At 30.6% G+C, this 18285-nt stretch overlaps 1 protein-coding gene across 9 annotated transcripts in view; it reads right to left on the reverse strand.

Annotated features, from left to right (window-relative positions):
* Positions 1-18285, reverse strand: part of LOC126755135 (probable phospholipid-transporting ATPase IA) — a 133812-nt gene that overhangs the window by 24400 nt on the left and 91127 nt on the right. For 3 of the 9 annotated variants that reach the window (XM_050467489.1, XM_050467488.1, XM_050467486.1), the window contains exons 3-14: positions 16264-16384; positions 15200-15383; positions 14959-15119; positions 13756-13953; positions 13391-13668; positions 11872-11984; positions 11476-11697; positions 10641-11402; positions 10379-10576; positions 9699-10304; positions 9295-9548; positions 9126-9224 (exon numbers count right to left, since the gene is read on the reverse strand). In XM_050467489.1, the coding sequence (XP_050323446.1) occupies positions 9126-9224; positions 9295-9548; positions 9699-10304; positions 10379-10576; positions 10641-11402; positions 11476-11697; positions 11872-11984; positions 13391-13668; positions 13756-13953; positions 14959-15119; positions 15200-15383; positions 16264-16384 (3196 nt within the window). Of the gene's footprint in view, positions 1-447; positions 1782-5675; positions 5896-9125; positions 9225-9294; positions 9549-9698; positions 10305-10378; positions 10577-10640; positions 11403-11475; positions 11698-11871; positions 11985-13390; positions 13669-13755; positions 13954-14958; positions 15120-15199; positions 15384-16263; positions 16385-18285 lie in introns of those variants that run through there. The other 6 variants (XM_050467492.1, XM_050467493.1, XM_050467485.1 and 3 more) reach the window with 5 other exon arrangements.

Here is an 18285-nt window from a genome sequence, read left to right on the forward strand (position 1 = left end):
TTGAATATTGATTTGTAAAAAATTTTTGCGAATTTTTATGAAATAAATAAAAGTTTGAAATTTTATTAAAAATAATTCCATAAATGAAAATAAAAATTGCAAAAATATAATCAATTTCGATAAAAAAAAAACTTATAAAAATTTGTTCCGAATTTTTATGAAATAAAAAAATAAATTTGAAATTTTATTAAAAATAATTCCATAAATGAAAATAAAAATTGCAAAAATAAAACCAATTTCGATAAAAAAAATTATAACCGATTTTAATACAAAAATTTATCAGAAATCTGAATTAGAAAAAACAATATTTTTACGACATTTTCGGTTTAGAAAAAATATTAATTTCCATGTGCATTTCGAATTTCCATTTATTTAAAAAAATTTTTTAGTCTATTATATTATTTTATTATATTTATTTTTAGTTAGCAATTTTTTTTTTTTTTTTGAATTAGCAAAAATAGATATTAAATTTATAATTTATTTAAATCGAATACCATAAATAGAAATAAAAATTACACGATTTATGACTTTTCTTAGGAGTCTGAATAAATCTGAATTAAAAAAAAAACAAAAAAAAAATCATAAAAAATTAATTAAGGAAATGAGCGAAGTTTATTTTATTGATTTTATTTTGTGTTTATTTAATATTTTTTTTTTTATTATCTGCGTTAGTTTATTAGAGTTAGGACGGCATCAGAGCAGATTTGTTCAGACAACTGTATTTTGATTGCGTTTAAAATGTAGTTGTTGTATAAGAAATGTAATAATTATGTAATATGTTATATAAATTGATTATAAGATAAAAAAAGATTTTCAAGCTTCTTTTTTATATTTTGCTTTATTTTAAGCGCAGTTTACAAAATCAACGTACAGTGACTGCCATTAGTTTTCAACTTCGAAATAAATGTATGCTTTTTATAGGTACATATGTATGTGTTTGTGTTGTATATAAAAAAAAGTTTATTTTAAAATATTAATAAAATGATTTACAATTTTTATTTTTATTTAGCAATATTTTTTTAATATCAAAGTCAGTATAACATATCGACTTACAGCTCTTTTTTGCTTTTATACATTATTATTATATTTTATTACTTTTTGTTAGCAATATCAAACAGTAAACTATTTTTAAGTACATTTACAATGCTACACAACTTTCACGCACAAGTTTTGGGTATAATTACCTACAACTATTTGGTATACATTTAGCTAATCACAAATATTAAAAATTACACGCTAACAACATTTGCATATACATACATATATTGGCAACATTTTGCTTTTTTCGACTATTTGGTAAGTAACTGCTGATAGCTTTAACATTTTAGAAAGAAAAAATATAAAAAATTATTAAAAAAATATTTCAACACATTTTTTTAGGTCTTCTTCTAGCTATAACTATAATATATTTGGTTCGTTGTTGGTTTCACTGTTGGCTTGCGCCGCTACACTTGTTCCACATTATTTCCACAACCTTCTGATACTCGTATTCGCCGCCTTAAATATGTAATGTTGTCATTGTCGTCGTTGCGGAAAGCGGTGCATCGCCGCGCTTCCATTGCTGCTCATCGTCCGTTTCCAAGTTTTCCACTGTAATTATGGAGCTGCGATTCGTCGACGCTTTGTTGTTGGCACTGCCATTTTTATTTCGATAGTTATGCACCTGTAAATGTTCAGCAGTTTGTTGTTGTTGTTGCGCTTGTGTTATTTCATGATTTGGACGGCGCCGAAACGCCTCGACGGAGGTTATGCGCCGCCAGGAGGTGCCGGTGACCGCCAAGCTGTGGCGTTATGTGATATAATGGTTTGCCGTTGCAGGCGTTTTATATTGATTTTATTTTGTTATTAATTATTTATTGTTTGGCATTTGTTGTTGTTATTTATACAAGATTTGCCAAAGATTTTTTTATTCAAAATTTAAATTTATTTATTTTTTTCGTGTTAACATTGCGTAAAAAACGTGTTGGACACACACACACACAGAAACAAACGCGTGGCGGGGGGGAAGCGCACAAAAGTGGGGAAATAAAAGAAAAGAAAAATGTGAATGACAAATAAATTTACAACAATTTTCATATACATACATATGTATATACTTCTTATATAATACTGCTATGTGAGCTAATAACTGGATATTATATTTACACTAGTTGAAAGGGGAGCAGGCAGTAGTTTGTCAGACAGGCGCACATGTCAAGATAGTATATAGTATTTTTTCAGTTACATAATTTAGTTTACAAAAATCATATTTACAGTTATTTCGTGAAATTAATGCATACAAACATTGACTACGGTTTTTCAACTAACACCAATTGTTATAGTGAAGTACATTTATGTATATATAGAATATTTTGCTATATTTCTTTAACACTAATGTTAGTAGTTTTTAACAAAATTGTGTTTGTTCTATTTTTCTTTCATTTAATTATAAAAATATCAAATATAAACAATGCATTTTTTATATATTTTTCGGTAAAATAAAAAGGCTACAAAGTAAGTTGTTCTGGAACTGCTAAGCCGCCCACAGTTTTTCAGAAAAATCTTTACAACAATAAAACTTAAAAATATTATTAATTAATTTTTGACGCTAAAAAGTGATTGCTATTGCAATTAATTTTATAAAAAAAAAATTTTAAATTTATACAAACAAAATATTTTAAAAATAATATTAAAAAAAAAACATTTTTAAAACTTAAAAAATATAAAATAATTAAAAAATTATATTGAAATAATTAAAAAAAAATATTCTTAAAAATTTTTTTAAAAATTACATTAAAAAAAGTTATTAAAAAAAATATTTATATAATATTACTTTTATTATTAATACTTAAAAATAAATCAAAAAATTTTAAATACTTCAACATAGTTTTTTAATTATTTTTTTTAATTATTAAAAATATTTTTTGTTTTATGATATTATTTAAAAAAAAAAAAATTTTGTATAAATTGATTTAATTTTTACAGTTAATTTCTTACAGTTTAATGTAAAAAAGTTTACAGAATAAATAAAAAGTTTGCTTACAAAAAATAAATTATGTGAAATTATTATTATTATTAGTAAATAGCTTATATAGATAAATGTGTCATTAAAAAAATAGTTGGAAAAAATTAATAACATCAAATTAATATTATTATTGGTAAATAATTTTATTGTTATTGTTAGAGTATTATTAATTATGTTTCCCCTCTAAAAGGTGAGTTATAGCTATTGTAATATTTTTAAGGAAAAATTTTAGAAATAACTAATTTTAATTTTTGCCTCTAAAAGGCAATTTATTTTGGAAAATATTTTATGTAATTTTTTACATTTTATGCAATAAAGTTTTTTAGCAAATATAGTGTTTGCTTACAAAATCATATCGAAAAAAATAAATTATATGAAATAAATATTATTATAAGTAAATAGTTTATATATTATAGGTATATCATAGCATTTTGCCTCTAAATCGCGATTAATATCTATAGTAACATTTTTTTAATAAATAAATTATATATTTAATATTTTTAATTGTTTTCCTTTCTATTGCAATAACATTCAAAGAGTATAGTTCTGTTAAAAAAAAATAGTTGGAAAAAATAAATAACATGAAATTAATACTATTATAACATAAATAAATATTAAAATAATTAATTTTCCCCTCAAAAAGCTATAAAAGGTGAGTAATTTTTTACATTTTATTGCAATAAAGTTTCTCGGGCACAGTTTCAATAAAAAATTATACGAAATTACTATTATTATATTGAGTAAATATCAGCTAAAAATTTGTTAAAACCCAATCTACTTTGAAGACAAGCATTTACTAACATAAATAAAAAGGTGCATAAATGATATATTTTATTATATATTATATATTTAAATTAACGGTGTTTCCTTATGGAATTTCGATTTTTTTTTTTGTTATTATTTCCCATTAAATCCTGATAAATTAATATTTCTACAGATTTAATGCTGAATTCCACCGATACACTAGTTTTTAAGCCTTTAATTTATATAGCAGATATAAGCTATATTGATCCGATTTGAACTATTTCTTCGGAAATTGCTCTTTTGACTTAGAAAATAATCCATGAGAAATTTCGTGAAGATAGCTCGTCAAATGAAATATTTTCCCATACAGACACTTTATTCCGATTGTTCAGTTTGTATGGCAGCTATATACTATATTGGTGCGATATCGACCATCCCGACAAATGAGCAGTTCTTTGGCGCGTAAAGACGCTAGCAAAATTTCAGGTCGTTATCAAAAAACTGAGCGACTATGTCGTATATAGACAAATAGACGGATACTCGTATGACTTTGGTCTATAAAATCGCAAATGAGGAAAATGTTCTACGGCTCATTCTGACCAACTTTGGGCTTAAAAGAGGTTTCCAGACAACGGTTTTTAAGGCGCAGTTTAAGAAATCTGAAAAATTGATCATTGATATACACACTTTATAGGGTCTCCGACGTTTCTAGTGGATATTACAAACATCGTGGCAAACCTAATATACCCTTTTCAGGGTATAAAAATCAAGATCCGAAAATACAACGCTGTCTTCTAAATCTAGACAAAACTTCACATTCTCTTTCTTTTATAAACAACAGCTTAAGATTTTTTTTTAAAGCACATCATACATTTTTCTTAAATAAATTATAAAATGAAAATTAAATGAATAGCAAATTTTACAAACTGATTTGGTAAGTCATATTTTTCAACTGTAACAAAGGCAATGAAAACAAAATTTGCTTAAGAGCAGTAATAAGAACAGAAAATAAGCCAAAGGCTGTTCAAGAGTGCAAACAATGTTTTTTCAATTTCTTTACTTAATCCTTTTTTGTTTCTTATTGTTTCTTAGTTAGGTGCTGTTATTTCGTTTAGTTTATCTTTATTTTTTTTGTTGAGCCTTTGAATTACACACGAACTTGCAAACGTAGCAACGATTCCAGACGAACTTGTTTCGGAAAGTACATGCTTCGATAACTAGTTCTTTAATAGTAAAATAAATAATTTTAATGCAATTTTAATAGTAGTTTTAAATTATATTGTAATAATAATCTTAACAGTAAGTCTATTTTGCGAACGATAATTTGTTTAAAAAGTATTTTTTTTAATAAATTTTAAATAAATTTTTTGATAAAAATTTGTGTTTTTATATAAAAAATATATATTTTTAATAAATTTTAATAAAATAAATATATTTTTAATAAATTTTAATAAAATAAATATATTTTTAATAAATTTTAATATAATAAAAATAGTGTTTTAAATAAATCTTTTTTTAAATATTTTTTTTTTTTTAATAAAAATATATTTTTTAAATAATTCTTTTTTTATTAAAAATATATTTTTTAAATAATTTTTTATAGTAAAAACATTTTTTTTAAATATATATTTTTTTTTTATTTTTTTATAATAAAAATATTTTTTTATAAAAATAATTTTTTTAATAAAAAATAATAAAACTATTTTAAATTTTAACAAAATTTTTTTTTAATAAAAATTATTTTTTGAATAATGATTTTTTAATAAAAATATTTTTTAATAAATTTTTTTTTTAAATTCCTTTGAAAATCATCTCCAACTATTTATTGTATTCTAAATCTACATTTATCAACCTTTAGTCATAAATATTATGCATTCTTAAAAACTAAAAAGCTCTACAGTCGTACTTATTACAAACAATTCCAAAATTACGAACAACAACTGTTTATTTATACTTAAAATTACAATAAAATATTTGTGTAACATTTTTAGACATTTATTCGTGCTTCTCGTATTATTTGCGGTGTGACTCTTAGCGTTTTCCAGCAAACGTAGCGCCCTACAAGCCTTAAACCAACTCCAAAAAGCTTACGAAAGCTTTTTCGCAGCTTTTTTACATCACGTTTATGCGCGGCGTTTCGAAATTTCCTGCCGAATTAGTTTTTGCTATAATTCTCAAAATTGTCTACGTCTAGCATTTATATCCAATAAGTCTCTTAAAAAATTTTTGATTTTTGTTAAATGTTCACTACATGAAATAGCTTAGTAATATAAACATTAATATTTTCAGTAAAATCTATGTGTTTTTATATGACATGTGTGTGTGTTTGTTAAGGCAATATTGTGCGTTAATGACATTTCTAAGCATGATTTAGTCGCTAACACCAAATGTGTTAAGTGTTGGCTTTAGCAATCATTAAAATCGAGATTAGCTGACATTATAATATTGATATATTAATGAATCGTATTCAAATTTCTAAGAAGCGTGAAATTAATACTTCTATTATTATTATATTACTTAAAAAATATTTAAAAAATACGCCGTTAATTTGAAATTATACAGTTTTCAGTTTTAGTTTTGCATATTCACTTTTTTTTATAGTTTTTAGTTTCTGTTTCTGTTTTAAATATGAACTTTCTCTATTTTTATACTTTTCAGTTTCTGTTTTAAGTATTCAGTTTTTCTATTTTTGTAGTTTTTGGTTTCAGTTTTAAATATAACCTTATCCTTTTTATAGTTTTTGGATTCTGCTTTACATATTAAGTTTTTCTATTTTCATAGTTTTTAGTTTCTGTTTTGAATGTTTAATTTTCAGTTTCTGTTTTAAATATTCAGTTTTTTTTTATTTTTATATTACTTAGTTTAAATTTTAAATATTAGCTTTTTCTTTTATAGTATTTAGTTATTCATTTCGGTTTTACATATAAGGTTTTCTATTTTCGTAGTTTTTAGTTTCTGTTTTGAATATTAAGTTTTCAGTTTCTGTTTTAAGTATTCAGTTTTTCCATTTTTGTAATTTAAATTTTCTCTATTTTCATAGTTTTTAGTTTCAGTTTTAAATATTAATATTCTCTATTTATATAGTTTTCTGTATTAAATTCAAAAATTCCCTCAATTTTTCCGTTTTTATTTACTTCATATCATTTTAGGTTATTTTTTTATTTTGTTATAATTTTTTGTGTTGTGTATGATATTTGTACAAGTTTTATTTATTTTTAAATTTTTTTGCATTTCACTTGACCCTTTACCCAAAAAATCCGTCCCAATAAAAATATTTTAAATTTTTACACCACATTCTTCAAAAAAAAAAAAGCAAAATAAAATTTTTTGAAGCAAAAAATATAAATTAAAAAATAAGCGTGTGAAACAGTGCAAATGCGAAGATTTCTGAAAAGTGCAATAACAGTAATTTCGAACAATATACTATGTACACATACTAATATCTCAGAACAGCTTATAAAACAAACGACAAGTAACGATTTCAAACCAAAACTGCCAGACCAACAAGCAAGGGTCATACACAAAAAATACAACAAACACAATTTCGTTAGGGATTTCGTTTTTTGTTCATAGGAAAAACTACCACGTACAAAATACATCACAAAACAATTGTAACGAAACACGAACGTTCATGAAAATTAAATAAACACTATACAAGATTTTAAAATACTATTACTATGAACATTTATACAAACTAAATGCGGGGTGAGGTGGAAAATTATTGAAAATTTTTATTAAATTATATATTTTAAGTCCTACAGAAATTGTTTTTGAAACAAAAAAATTAGCTTAAAACGAATTGAAAACTGTATTGAAAAACTTGCGTGTTTTTCAAAGCTATTTACGCTTAAATATTTGCGTAATAAAAAAGGGTGACACTACTTTTGCGACTACTTAGTCAAATATTAATATTTCAATATTGGGATTAACTTTTTTTTTCTAAAAGAATATAATAGTGTCAACTAGTATACATAACAATTCAAAATTAAATTTTTTAGTGAGGCTTCAGAGAAAACCCAACAAAAAGCAAAAACACTGTACGACAGTTTACTGAAACGGCAAATGCCGAGGGAAAGCAAAGTGTGGCTTGTGAGTGAGGTTAGGGTTGAGGAGTAATAAAAAAATCGACGTTATACATATATATTAGGGTGGGTGAAAAAAAAAATTAATATTAAAGTAGCAGTCGAAAAAAATATTGCTAATTTAAAAAAATAAAATTCAAAAAATATATTTTTAAATTAATTAAAAAAAATTAAAAAATTTATTAAAATTTTATTTATAATTTATAAATTAATTATTAATTTAAAAAAAATTACTTTAATTTAAATGAATAATCAAATTAAAAATTAAAAAAATTTACTGAAATTTTATTTTTAAATTAATTTAAATTTTTAATTTTTACTTTAATTATTAATTAAAAAAACTATCATTTAAAAAATTTAGTTTAAATTAATTAAAATAAATTAAAAATTAAATTAAAATAAATAAATATAAATTAATTGTAAAAGTAATAATTAAAATAAAAAGAAAAATTTATTAAACTTTTATTTATAAATCAATTTACATTTTTAATTTTAATTGTAATTATTAATTAAAAATATTATAATTCAAAAAAATTAATTTAAACCAAATAAAAAAAATTAAATTCAAAAAAATTATGTTTAAATTAATTTAAATTTTTAATTTTTATTTCAATAATTAATTAAAAAACTATAACATAAAAAATTTAATTTAAATTAATTAAAAAAAACTAAAATTAAAAAAAATTATTTATAAATTAAATTATTATAAAAATTTTAAAATTTAATTAAAATTTTGTTTTTAAATTAATTTAAATTTTTAATTTTTATTTTAATTAATTAAAAAAAAATTAACAAAAAATTTTTAACTTAACTCAAATTTTTAAAATAATTATTAATTAAATAAAAATTAATTCAAAAAATTGTATGTAAAAAAATTGTATTTAAATTAAAATATTTTTAAATTAATAATTAAATTAAAAATTTTATTTAAATTAACTTAAATTTTTAATTTTTATTTTAATTATTAATTTAAATTAATCCGATTTGTGGGATTAAAATATAAAATAATATAATTCAAATTCAAATATTAATTAATTCAATTAATTTTTATGCATTAATTGCAACCCTGCTGGTAATTAATAGTTTTCACGTAAGTAAATTATTTTTAAAAAATAATAAATATCCAAAGAACTTTTCAGTGTGGTTTTTTGTAATACAACAAAAAATGTATAGTATTTACAATAACAAAAACCTCGCACGTTCACAAGCCACACATTTACATTTCCAGGAAAGGGATTTATATCAACCAATTTTATAACTCAATTCAAAAAAATATATTTTTATGCGCTACTTACGATGTTTTCGATTCTCGTATCACATTCTCCGGATCGTAACGCCGTATCTCGGACTCACGTACGGCCTCCGTGAGTGACTTGAATACCGTATTATGCACGCTGTTGCAAGTAAAATTAAAAAATTTATTAGAAAATTAAAACAACAAATGCAATAAACAAGCTAACTTACATTGTGAATAGAATATCGGGCAAAAGCGTCGTTATGGGTATGAGCAAGAGACCCAGCCAGAAAACGACTGTCGAAAACACCATACGATCCATGCCCAAAAAGATGGGCGCCAGCATTATGGTGGGCCAGAAGTTGCTATAGATCACCATGAATACGAACCACATGGCAATTGAGCCCCAAATGGAGGCGTGTGTCATCCAGGTCCATGAGTTGGTGATAAGGCCGGCCTTTAAGCAAACCGTTACAACGACATACTGGTAAAGAGAGAAAAAACGTGGAATATAGATAAAGTCTAGGTAAGTCTTAGAACGAAAAATTATTTTAAAAAATATAAAATATTAAGAACAAAAACAATTATGAAAAAAATAACTTTAAGACAACAACAAATGCATGTCAACACATACCGTGTACACAATATTGCCCAAGAAGAGGTAATCACTTGTTTTGCCATCCGGCCACACGGACATCGTCGTCATCAGCATCGGCAGCCAGAAGAGCGATACCGAATGCGAAAGCGCATTGAATATCCACACCCAAAACACTTTGACATTGAAGAGCTTCGCATCCTGTGATGGTTTATACAATTGCGGATATTTCAGCATTGTTTCGGCGGAGCAAACTTTATCGAAGAGACCCAATGCGAATGGCGGCAAAGCGGTAAACATAACATTATATAAGCCGATCGTCCAACGTTCGAAGAGAATTTGACCCGACCAACCCGAGTAGATGGCGAACCACAGCTCAATCACATACAAGCAGACATTCTTGTAGAAACTGTATAGAATCAGTTTTGTAATGCGACTATAATTCCAGGCGCCATGCACCAACAACAGACGTTTCAAGTAACGAAATTGTGCGATCGAATAGTCGGAAGCACAAGCTGCCTGCAACCCTTCAACGCCCGAAATGCCAACACCGACATGAGATTTCTGTATCATGGCCACATCGTTGGCGCCATCACCGATGGCGAGTGTCACAGCGCCGGTGGATTGTGTGACAGATTCGACGATCTGGAAGGGAGGTGTGTGAACTTGGTTTAAAATATGCTTTTTTTGGAAATCTAGTTGAATATTTGACAACTTACCTCCGCCTTTTGCATTGGCGAGACGCGACAGCAGATCACCACACGACACACCAAGCAGAGTTCCAAAAATTCCTGCTTCAGATCACAGCTTAGAGCATACTTCAATGTCTGGCCATCAATTACCAGCGCCACATTGCACTCCTTCATGTCGGTGCTCTTCAGCTCGTCCACATGGCGGTGGATAATATCACGTGTGGCCTGTGAAGGAACATAAGCATGTTTATAGACAAGAATTTTTAGCAACTCCAGCCATCCAACTTACATCTAAACTGCCCTCATTGAGTATAATAATATCCATTGAGTGTGAAATGAGTTTGCACGAGTAGCCAATATTGATGGCTGTCTCCTGCTTATCGCCCGTCAGCACCCAAATATAAATGCCCGCCTCCAGCAGTGAGGCTATCGTCTCCGGCACACCCTCCTGCAATTTGTCTTCAATTGCGGTCGCACCCAATAATATCAGATTGTTCTCAATCAAATTGGAGGCATCCTCCACTTTGCGCTCACGATACTGCAACGCCGTCGACGCCTTGTGATACGTCTCCTTCCACTCGTTATATACATCCTCCGGTATCACCGAAACGGCACAGCACAAGGTACGTAAGCCCTCCGAAGCGAATTCTTCCAAATGATGCAAAGTGGCATCACGATACATTTGACCATCGGGTGAGAGACGCTCATAGATCACCGTATCGGCACCTTTACAATACAGTTTAATCTCACCGGTTGGTGCACGCACTATGACCGACATGCGCTTGCGCGTCGAAGTGAATTCGAGCACATTGAGTATCTCGTAGCGTTCGATGGTGCCGAGCGCATTGATCTCCACATAGTGTGGTGTGCGCGATTCGAAGATGTAGCCGAACATGCGCGCACCCTCGATGATGGCGCGCTCATCGGGACTGGCGGCGTGATAGATAATGGAGCCGTCATCGAATTTTTCCGGTATGACCGTGTGACAAACGGCGAGCAGTGTGAGGAATTCTTTGATGATGGGCGCCGTGTTGTGATTACCGAGTAAGTTCTGTGTGTGGCGATTTTAGTTATAATTTATTAAAATAAAATTACTGGAGATTTGAAAGAGTTGAAAGACTTGCCTGCACAATCGTCGAGTCCTCCGGTGAATTTGCTGGTTCGTACATATAACGCGCCACCGAACACTTTTTGAACACCATCACATTGCGCGTTAGTGTGCCGGTCTTGTCGGAGAATATATACTTCACCATGCCCAGTTCCTCGTTGAGATTCGAAGTGCGCGCCATGGCCGGCGTATCGGTCTCCGCATAGTACATGTGTATATCGAAGTTTATGAAAATGGCCTTGAATGAGACAGAGCAGAGAATTGAACTTTTAAGAACGAATACAGAGTTCTTTTTTTATGGCTTTAAAAATATATAGAAGTCCAAGCGCGATCCCCATATTGAGGATTAGTCATCGGATCTAACCTAACCTAACAAAAATATTTAGTTATATATTAAAGTGCAGACACTTACTTGTAAAAAACGTACTAACTCCAAAGTCACTTGTAAAGATATCGGTATAAGATTATTGTAGAGAATAAAGAAAGTCAACAAATTATAGCCAACGTTTTTACTTTTGATGTCCTCTGAAATTATAAAAAAATATTAAGTTAGATTTTCTTAAAAATAAATTAAATTACAAAGTTCTTCAAGAGATCCTCTCCCCATGGTACCAGAATTGAGACACCGTTCAGACCTCATAGCCGAAACTACTACCAGTCGAGCTTCCATACTGCTCTGGACTGGTAACCAGTGTCTGAACGCACATTACACGCATACTCCATTCACACAGAAGCGACCCTAACTGTTCAGCTTTGCCGTCTAGTGCAGATCGCACCGCTAACATCTAATCCTGCGGCAGTTCGGCTAATCCCCATACCCACGAGATTCCCAATGTCCGACTACATCGGGCTTCTGTAATAACGTGCATCCAATCATCTAACCGCGACCCAAACAAACACCTTGACCCTTCAGACAGGTGCTCCTGATGCAAAAATGTATTCAGACACCCATGCCCAATAAGTAGAAAACCCAGACAAAATCCGAAATCTGGGTTACTCTCAATAAGTGTTACGTCCCGGATGTACTCGTAGTAAGTTACCCCCCGACCGTTAGGGCAATTGTCCCAACCGTATTGCCGCCTAGTCTTGACTAGCATGTAGCAGACTCTTGTTCCCTCTCCACCTCATCATCGGAAATTCAATAATCAAAGATACTCAAACTCCTTCTTACCTAATGTTGACCCCATACAGCCCGACAGTCGGTGGACGAATCGGGGAAAACCTGCCCTTAACCGTTTTGCTCGAGTTACCGCGAGAAACGAGAGTGACCCTTGCGTAGCTTCGTTCAGGATATTGTAGCACGTGAAACACCTACCTATCCAGAATGGACCCCGACATATCCAATATATGTGCTGCGTGCAATGACTCTTCGCATGACACTGGTAACCTCTTTGCATGCCCCACCAATCCCATTCATCCGACATCCATCTCCCTTTAGTCCAACCCCGACGAAACACTTCCGTTGGATGACGTCGATGACAACTTAGCTAATCCTTACCATCCTAATGGGGACTAAGTACCCGTTAAAACAACAACAGAAGGTCGTCCGCATACATACAAGGAGGGACTCGAGCTGCCAAGCAAAGAGTACATCACGAGTTTCCAAATATACGAGTATGAACCGCAGATATGTAGATCCCTGCGGGCAGCCAAGAACCACGCCGATCTCCGCATAACTATTCATGTAACTTTGCAGTAATATTATAAGAAGGTCTTGGAATCACCGTCGTCCACCGAAGCGCTCTTGAGATCGGTGTTTTCAAAGATTGAACCAGTGGCTACCATTTTGTATCAATATGTCTATATAACATTTCATTTCAGAGAAATTCGATAACTTATTCCTTACTTCCAGAAAAAATTGTGAAAATTAAATTTTTTAACACATTAAACGAGCCAGACTCCTTAATATTTACTTTCTCTCTCATACTCACCACTTATGCCCAAGTACCAAAACATTTTCGCATAGTCGCGCGTCCAGAAAAAGTTCAATATCGCACTGGTCAACGATAAAACGACCAATATAACAAAAAGCATCAATATCTGTGTATTCGTGACTGTGTCGACGGTTGAGCGTTTTAATGGCGCTGAGGTAGAGTTTTTCATAAGTTTCGTGTCGTGTCCGGTGTAGACGACAACGCCGAATATCCAAGCGGTGTTGCGTAAAACGGCGCCGCGCTGCAATATCTGATCGGGACCGAGAGCAACGGTGCTACAGAGCGAAGAGAGAGAGAGAGAGAAAATGAGATAGAAACAGTTATGCCTTTATGTATATTATGTATATTTCGTAAAAACTTACGGCTTATTATTCTCCTTGAGTACGCCATTGAATTCGTACAAATGTCGATTTGGCAGCTCGCATTCCACGGTGCCGTCCAGCTGCAGCAGATCCTTAGTTTCCAGGCATTTCGCAGTCGCTGGCACACCCTGTCGTATCTTTAGATTGGTTTCACCATCTAAATTTGCTGTTTCGATGAAGCACATCGCTTGCGGTTCACTGTGATAAAAGAGAAAAATTAAAATATGAGACATTGGTAAGGAAAAAATGAGAGATGTCGGAAGAGAAGCCGAAATGTTTAAAAACAAAAAAAAACGTTAACTTCGATGCCACCGAAGCCTCAACACCCTACACAATTGAATTTCTTACAGCATAAAAGGTTAGACAATTTTTTTATCTGATTTTGGTCGGTTACTTTGTATGGCAGCTATATCTTATAGTGGTCCAATCCGAACCATTTCTTCGAGGCTTACATGAACGCCTTAGAATATAATTCGTGCAAAGTTTTGGGAAGATACCTCGTCAAATAAAAAAGTTGTTCATACAAGTACCTGATTTTGGTCGGCCAGTTTATATGCCAGCTATAGTCAATATCGGTCCGATCTGAATAATTTTCTCCAAGACAATAGGAACGAGTTAGGCAATAATTCGTGCCAAATTTCATGAAGATATCTCATCAAATAAAAAAGTTGTTTATACAAGTAACTGATTTTAATCGGTCACTTTGTATGGCAGCTATAGTCTATGTTGATCCGATCTAAATAATTTTCTCCAAGATTATAGAAATGCTTTACACAATAGTTCGTCAAATTTCACGAAGATATCTCATCAAATAAAAGAGTTGTTCATACAAGTAACTGATTTTAATCGGTCACTTTGTATGGCAGCTATAGTCTATGTTGATCCGATCTAAATAATTTTCTCCAAGATTATAGAAATGCCTTACACAATAGTTCGTGCAAAATTTCGTAAAGATACCTCGTCAAATAAAAAAGTTGTTCATACAAGTAACTGATTTTGGACGGTCACTTTGTATGGCAGCTATAGTCTATATTCGTCCGATCAAAATAGTTTGTTCGAAGATTATAAGAAATCCTTAGACTATAATTCGTGCAAAATTTCAGATCGATATCTCAAAAACTGAGCGACTAGTTCATGTAAACCCATATATAAAGTTTAGACTGCTTCCATAATACCCCTAATTTATAAATAGAAATTACTCACCTCGACGACAACAACAATATATCAGCGGGAAAGAATATATTATTGGGTATTTTTACAATATCGCCAACACCCAAATCTCGCCATCGCACCGAAGTCCAAGCGCCATCGCGTAACACCTCCACCATACGATGATTGATTTCATTATCCGCACGATGACGTTTCTACATTTGCAATGGCAAAAGCAACAACACAAAATAATTGTTATATGTACTTTAAATTTTTTTTTATCAAATTTACTCACAATGTCTTCGACGATCTCTTTGATACCGCTCACAGATAAAATAAATATTAACGGTACCAGTGTTGTGTAGCGACCCGTCGGTGAGACATCAGGAATTTGTTGTAATAATGCAATTAATAGGAAAAAACAATTTGAATATCGTCTAAATTGTTCAAAAAGGAACGATGGTAAAAAGCTTATAAAACTGCAGAGAAAGAGAGGGAGGAGAAGAAAAGTTATTAAAAATTAAACAAAATTAATTAATTAAAATATGAATTTGACTATAATATGGATAAATGTTATTAATAATTTATTCACATAATAAATTCAAAGCCATAGCTTTGCTTTGATTTCGCTCTAAAAAAAGTTGCTTAGTTACTCATACGCCATGTCGCACCAATAATGCGTAGCAGCAAATACTCGGAAATCAATAAATGCACAAAGAGTTCACATAAGTTCATTGCTAGTTATTAATAAATTATTTAAAATATGGGAAGTAGCTGCTGAGGTCATCGACAACGGGACTTAAAACCAGCAGTTAGGTGCGTCATATCAACGCAAACGCAGGTTATGTAAGTTATTATTTTTGGTCTATTTTTACAATTTAATTAGCGTACTTTTTCCCAGCTAACTTGTAAAATTACGAAAATTATTTATTTTTAGAATTCTTCCGTCTTTTGAACAATCATTAACATTGTATAATTACTCAGAGCACTTCGGAAGTGGCCAAGCAGTATAAAAAGAGTAGTAGTAGTAGACTCTTTTTATTCGACAGTTGTTTCACCTTATGCTCAAATTAAGGGATTCTAGTTGTCTTCCAGTTGTCAATGTTGCTTTTAGATTTTTTTTAAATTTTATTTAAATTTCTTTTTATTTAATTGTTTTTTTTTTAATTTTTTATTTTTTTTTTATTTATTTATTTATTTTTTAAATTTTTTATTTTTTACAAATATTATTTTTTTTATTTTTATTTTTTTTTTTTCGCTAACAATTTATTACTTTGAATTTTTAAAGTATTTTCCATTCTACTTCTAAATATAATTACTCATACGTATATACTAGTTTCTAATACTTTTCAAACTCACCTATATTTCGCAGTTGATATGTGATTGTTGCAAAACTTCTGTATTTGCGGTCGATTCAAAAATATTATTCGTCTATCCGTATCATCGGCCGCAGCCGCTGTTGAAGTGAGGTCCTCATCGTCTACGAAGGAAAATAAGAATATTTGTTAAAGTAAATAACTATAACATATTAAGTAGATACTATGGTATAATAGATTTCATAAAAAAATTCGTAAAATATAAAAAAAATATTTTAATAAAATTTTTAAGAAGAATTTGGAGTATAAATTTCCTTTGAAAATTAATGTCCAACTAAACAAAATGATCCTAAATTTGAAAAAAAAATATTTAGCTAACAAGAAAGAAGACAAGCAGGCATTCTGCGAGCATTATCTTTAATTGGAAGTTAAAAACTTTTATATTTCGAGATTTGGCAACACTAGGGCTGCAATCTGACAACGCACAACTTTATTGTAAAATTTAAAATTCTAATTTCATACATGCTCAGGATATTAATAACGGCTTCCAGCTTTTTAGGTGCTAAGGACCACCAAAGGATGACACGCGTGCATTGCAAAGCGGTTTTGTATCGATTGCCACGCCTCCAGCAAAGCTACAAACGCTATTTGTGTTGTTTACAGTAACTTAAAATATTCATTTAAGCCTAAATAAGAATGGTTTTCGGTCGATTGAAAAGCTCCTAGTACGAAGTTTCGGCTACTTGAATTAGATAGACTCCGTTATTAAAGTCACCTTTCTAGGCACTAATGGCCGCCAAAGAATGACATGTTTTCACAGTAAAACCATTTTTGGTCGATTGCGATGCTCCCAGTACCACTAGGTAGGCGAATTATGCCTCTAATTAACTGGCAAATCTACAGCTACTTGAATTAGGCAGGTTACGTAATACGAGTCAGCTATTTAGGCGCTACTGACCACTAAAGGATGACACACATGCAAACTGCATTTGTGTTGTTTACAGCTTAAAATATTTTTTACCAAAAAATGGAATAAAATCGCAAAAACGCCTTTTAATTTTTTACCTCGACGTCGATTAACTCACAAAAGTATCTAATTTGTGTTGAGTTCCATCAAGGATCAGGTCTTGAAAATAAGACATCGTTAAGGTTGTCCAAAATGATGTTGTTTGGAAACTAATGTTATCAATGTTATTTTTTAAACAATTTAGATCAGTTTAAACAGTTGAAGCAAAAACTTGGTTTGATACCGAGTTTCCAGACACTGCCACAGGAAAATCAACCTTTCAGGATTAGTATGCTAAGCATAGACGTGTTGAAATGAGCATCGAAGGCGATGCACGCAAAGGACGTCCGAAAGAGGTTGTTACCGACGGAAACTTCAAAAAAGTTCAGAAAATAACAGACAGTGAAGTTGTTCGAGATAGCTGCCACTCTAAAGATATCTAAAAAACGTATCAGATATATTTTGAATGAATCTTTGAGTATGAGAAAGCTCTGTGCAAAACGGGTGCCGCGCGAGCTCACTTTTGACCAAAAGCAACGACGAGTTGATGAGTCGCAGCAGTGTTTGGAGATGTTCAAGCGAAAAAACCTCTAGTTTTTGCGTCGTTATGTGACAGTGGATGAAATATGGCTACATCACTTCACTCTGGAGTCCAGTCAACAGTCAGCCGAGTGGACTGCACACAATAAACTGGCCACAAAGCGTGGAAAAAATGCAAAAAAAAACAGTAGGCTGGCAAAGTTAAGGCGTTCGAATTATGGGAGAAGCATTGAATAATTTTTATTGGATACCACGAAAAAGAAAGGACTCCCAACAGCGACTATCTTATAACGTTATTGGACCGTCTGAAGTGTGTGAACGCCGAAAAACGGCGGTATTTGAAGAAAAAGATAGTGCTGTTTCATCAAAACAATGCGGCATATCACAAGTCTGTGAAAACGTTGGCTACAAATGCATGAATTGGACTTCGCATAGCTTTCTCATCCAGCATATTCTCTAGATCTGGCTCACAGCGACTGTTTCACGTTCTCAGATCTCAAAAGAACGTTCGCTGAGAAG

This window comes from Bactrocera neohumeralis, chromosome 4 (genome assembly GCF_024586455.1).
Source record: "Bactrocera neohumeralis isolate Rockhampton chromosome 4, APGP_CSIRO_Bneo_wtdbg2-racon-allhic-juicebox.fasta_v2, whole genome shotgun sequence".
NCBI classification, from domain to species: Eukaryota; Metazoa; Arthropoda; class Insecta; order Diptera; family Tephritidae; genus Bactrocera; species Bactrocera neohumeralis.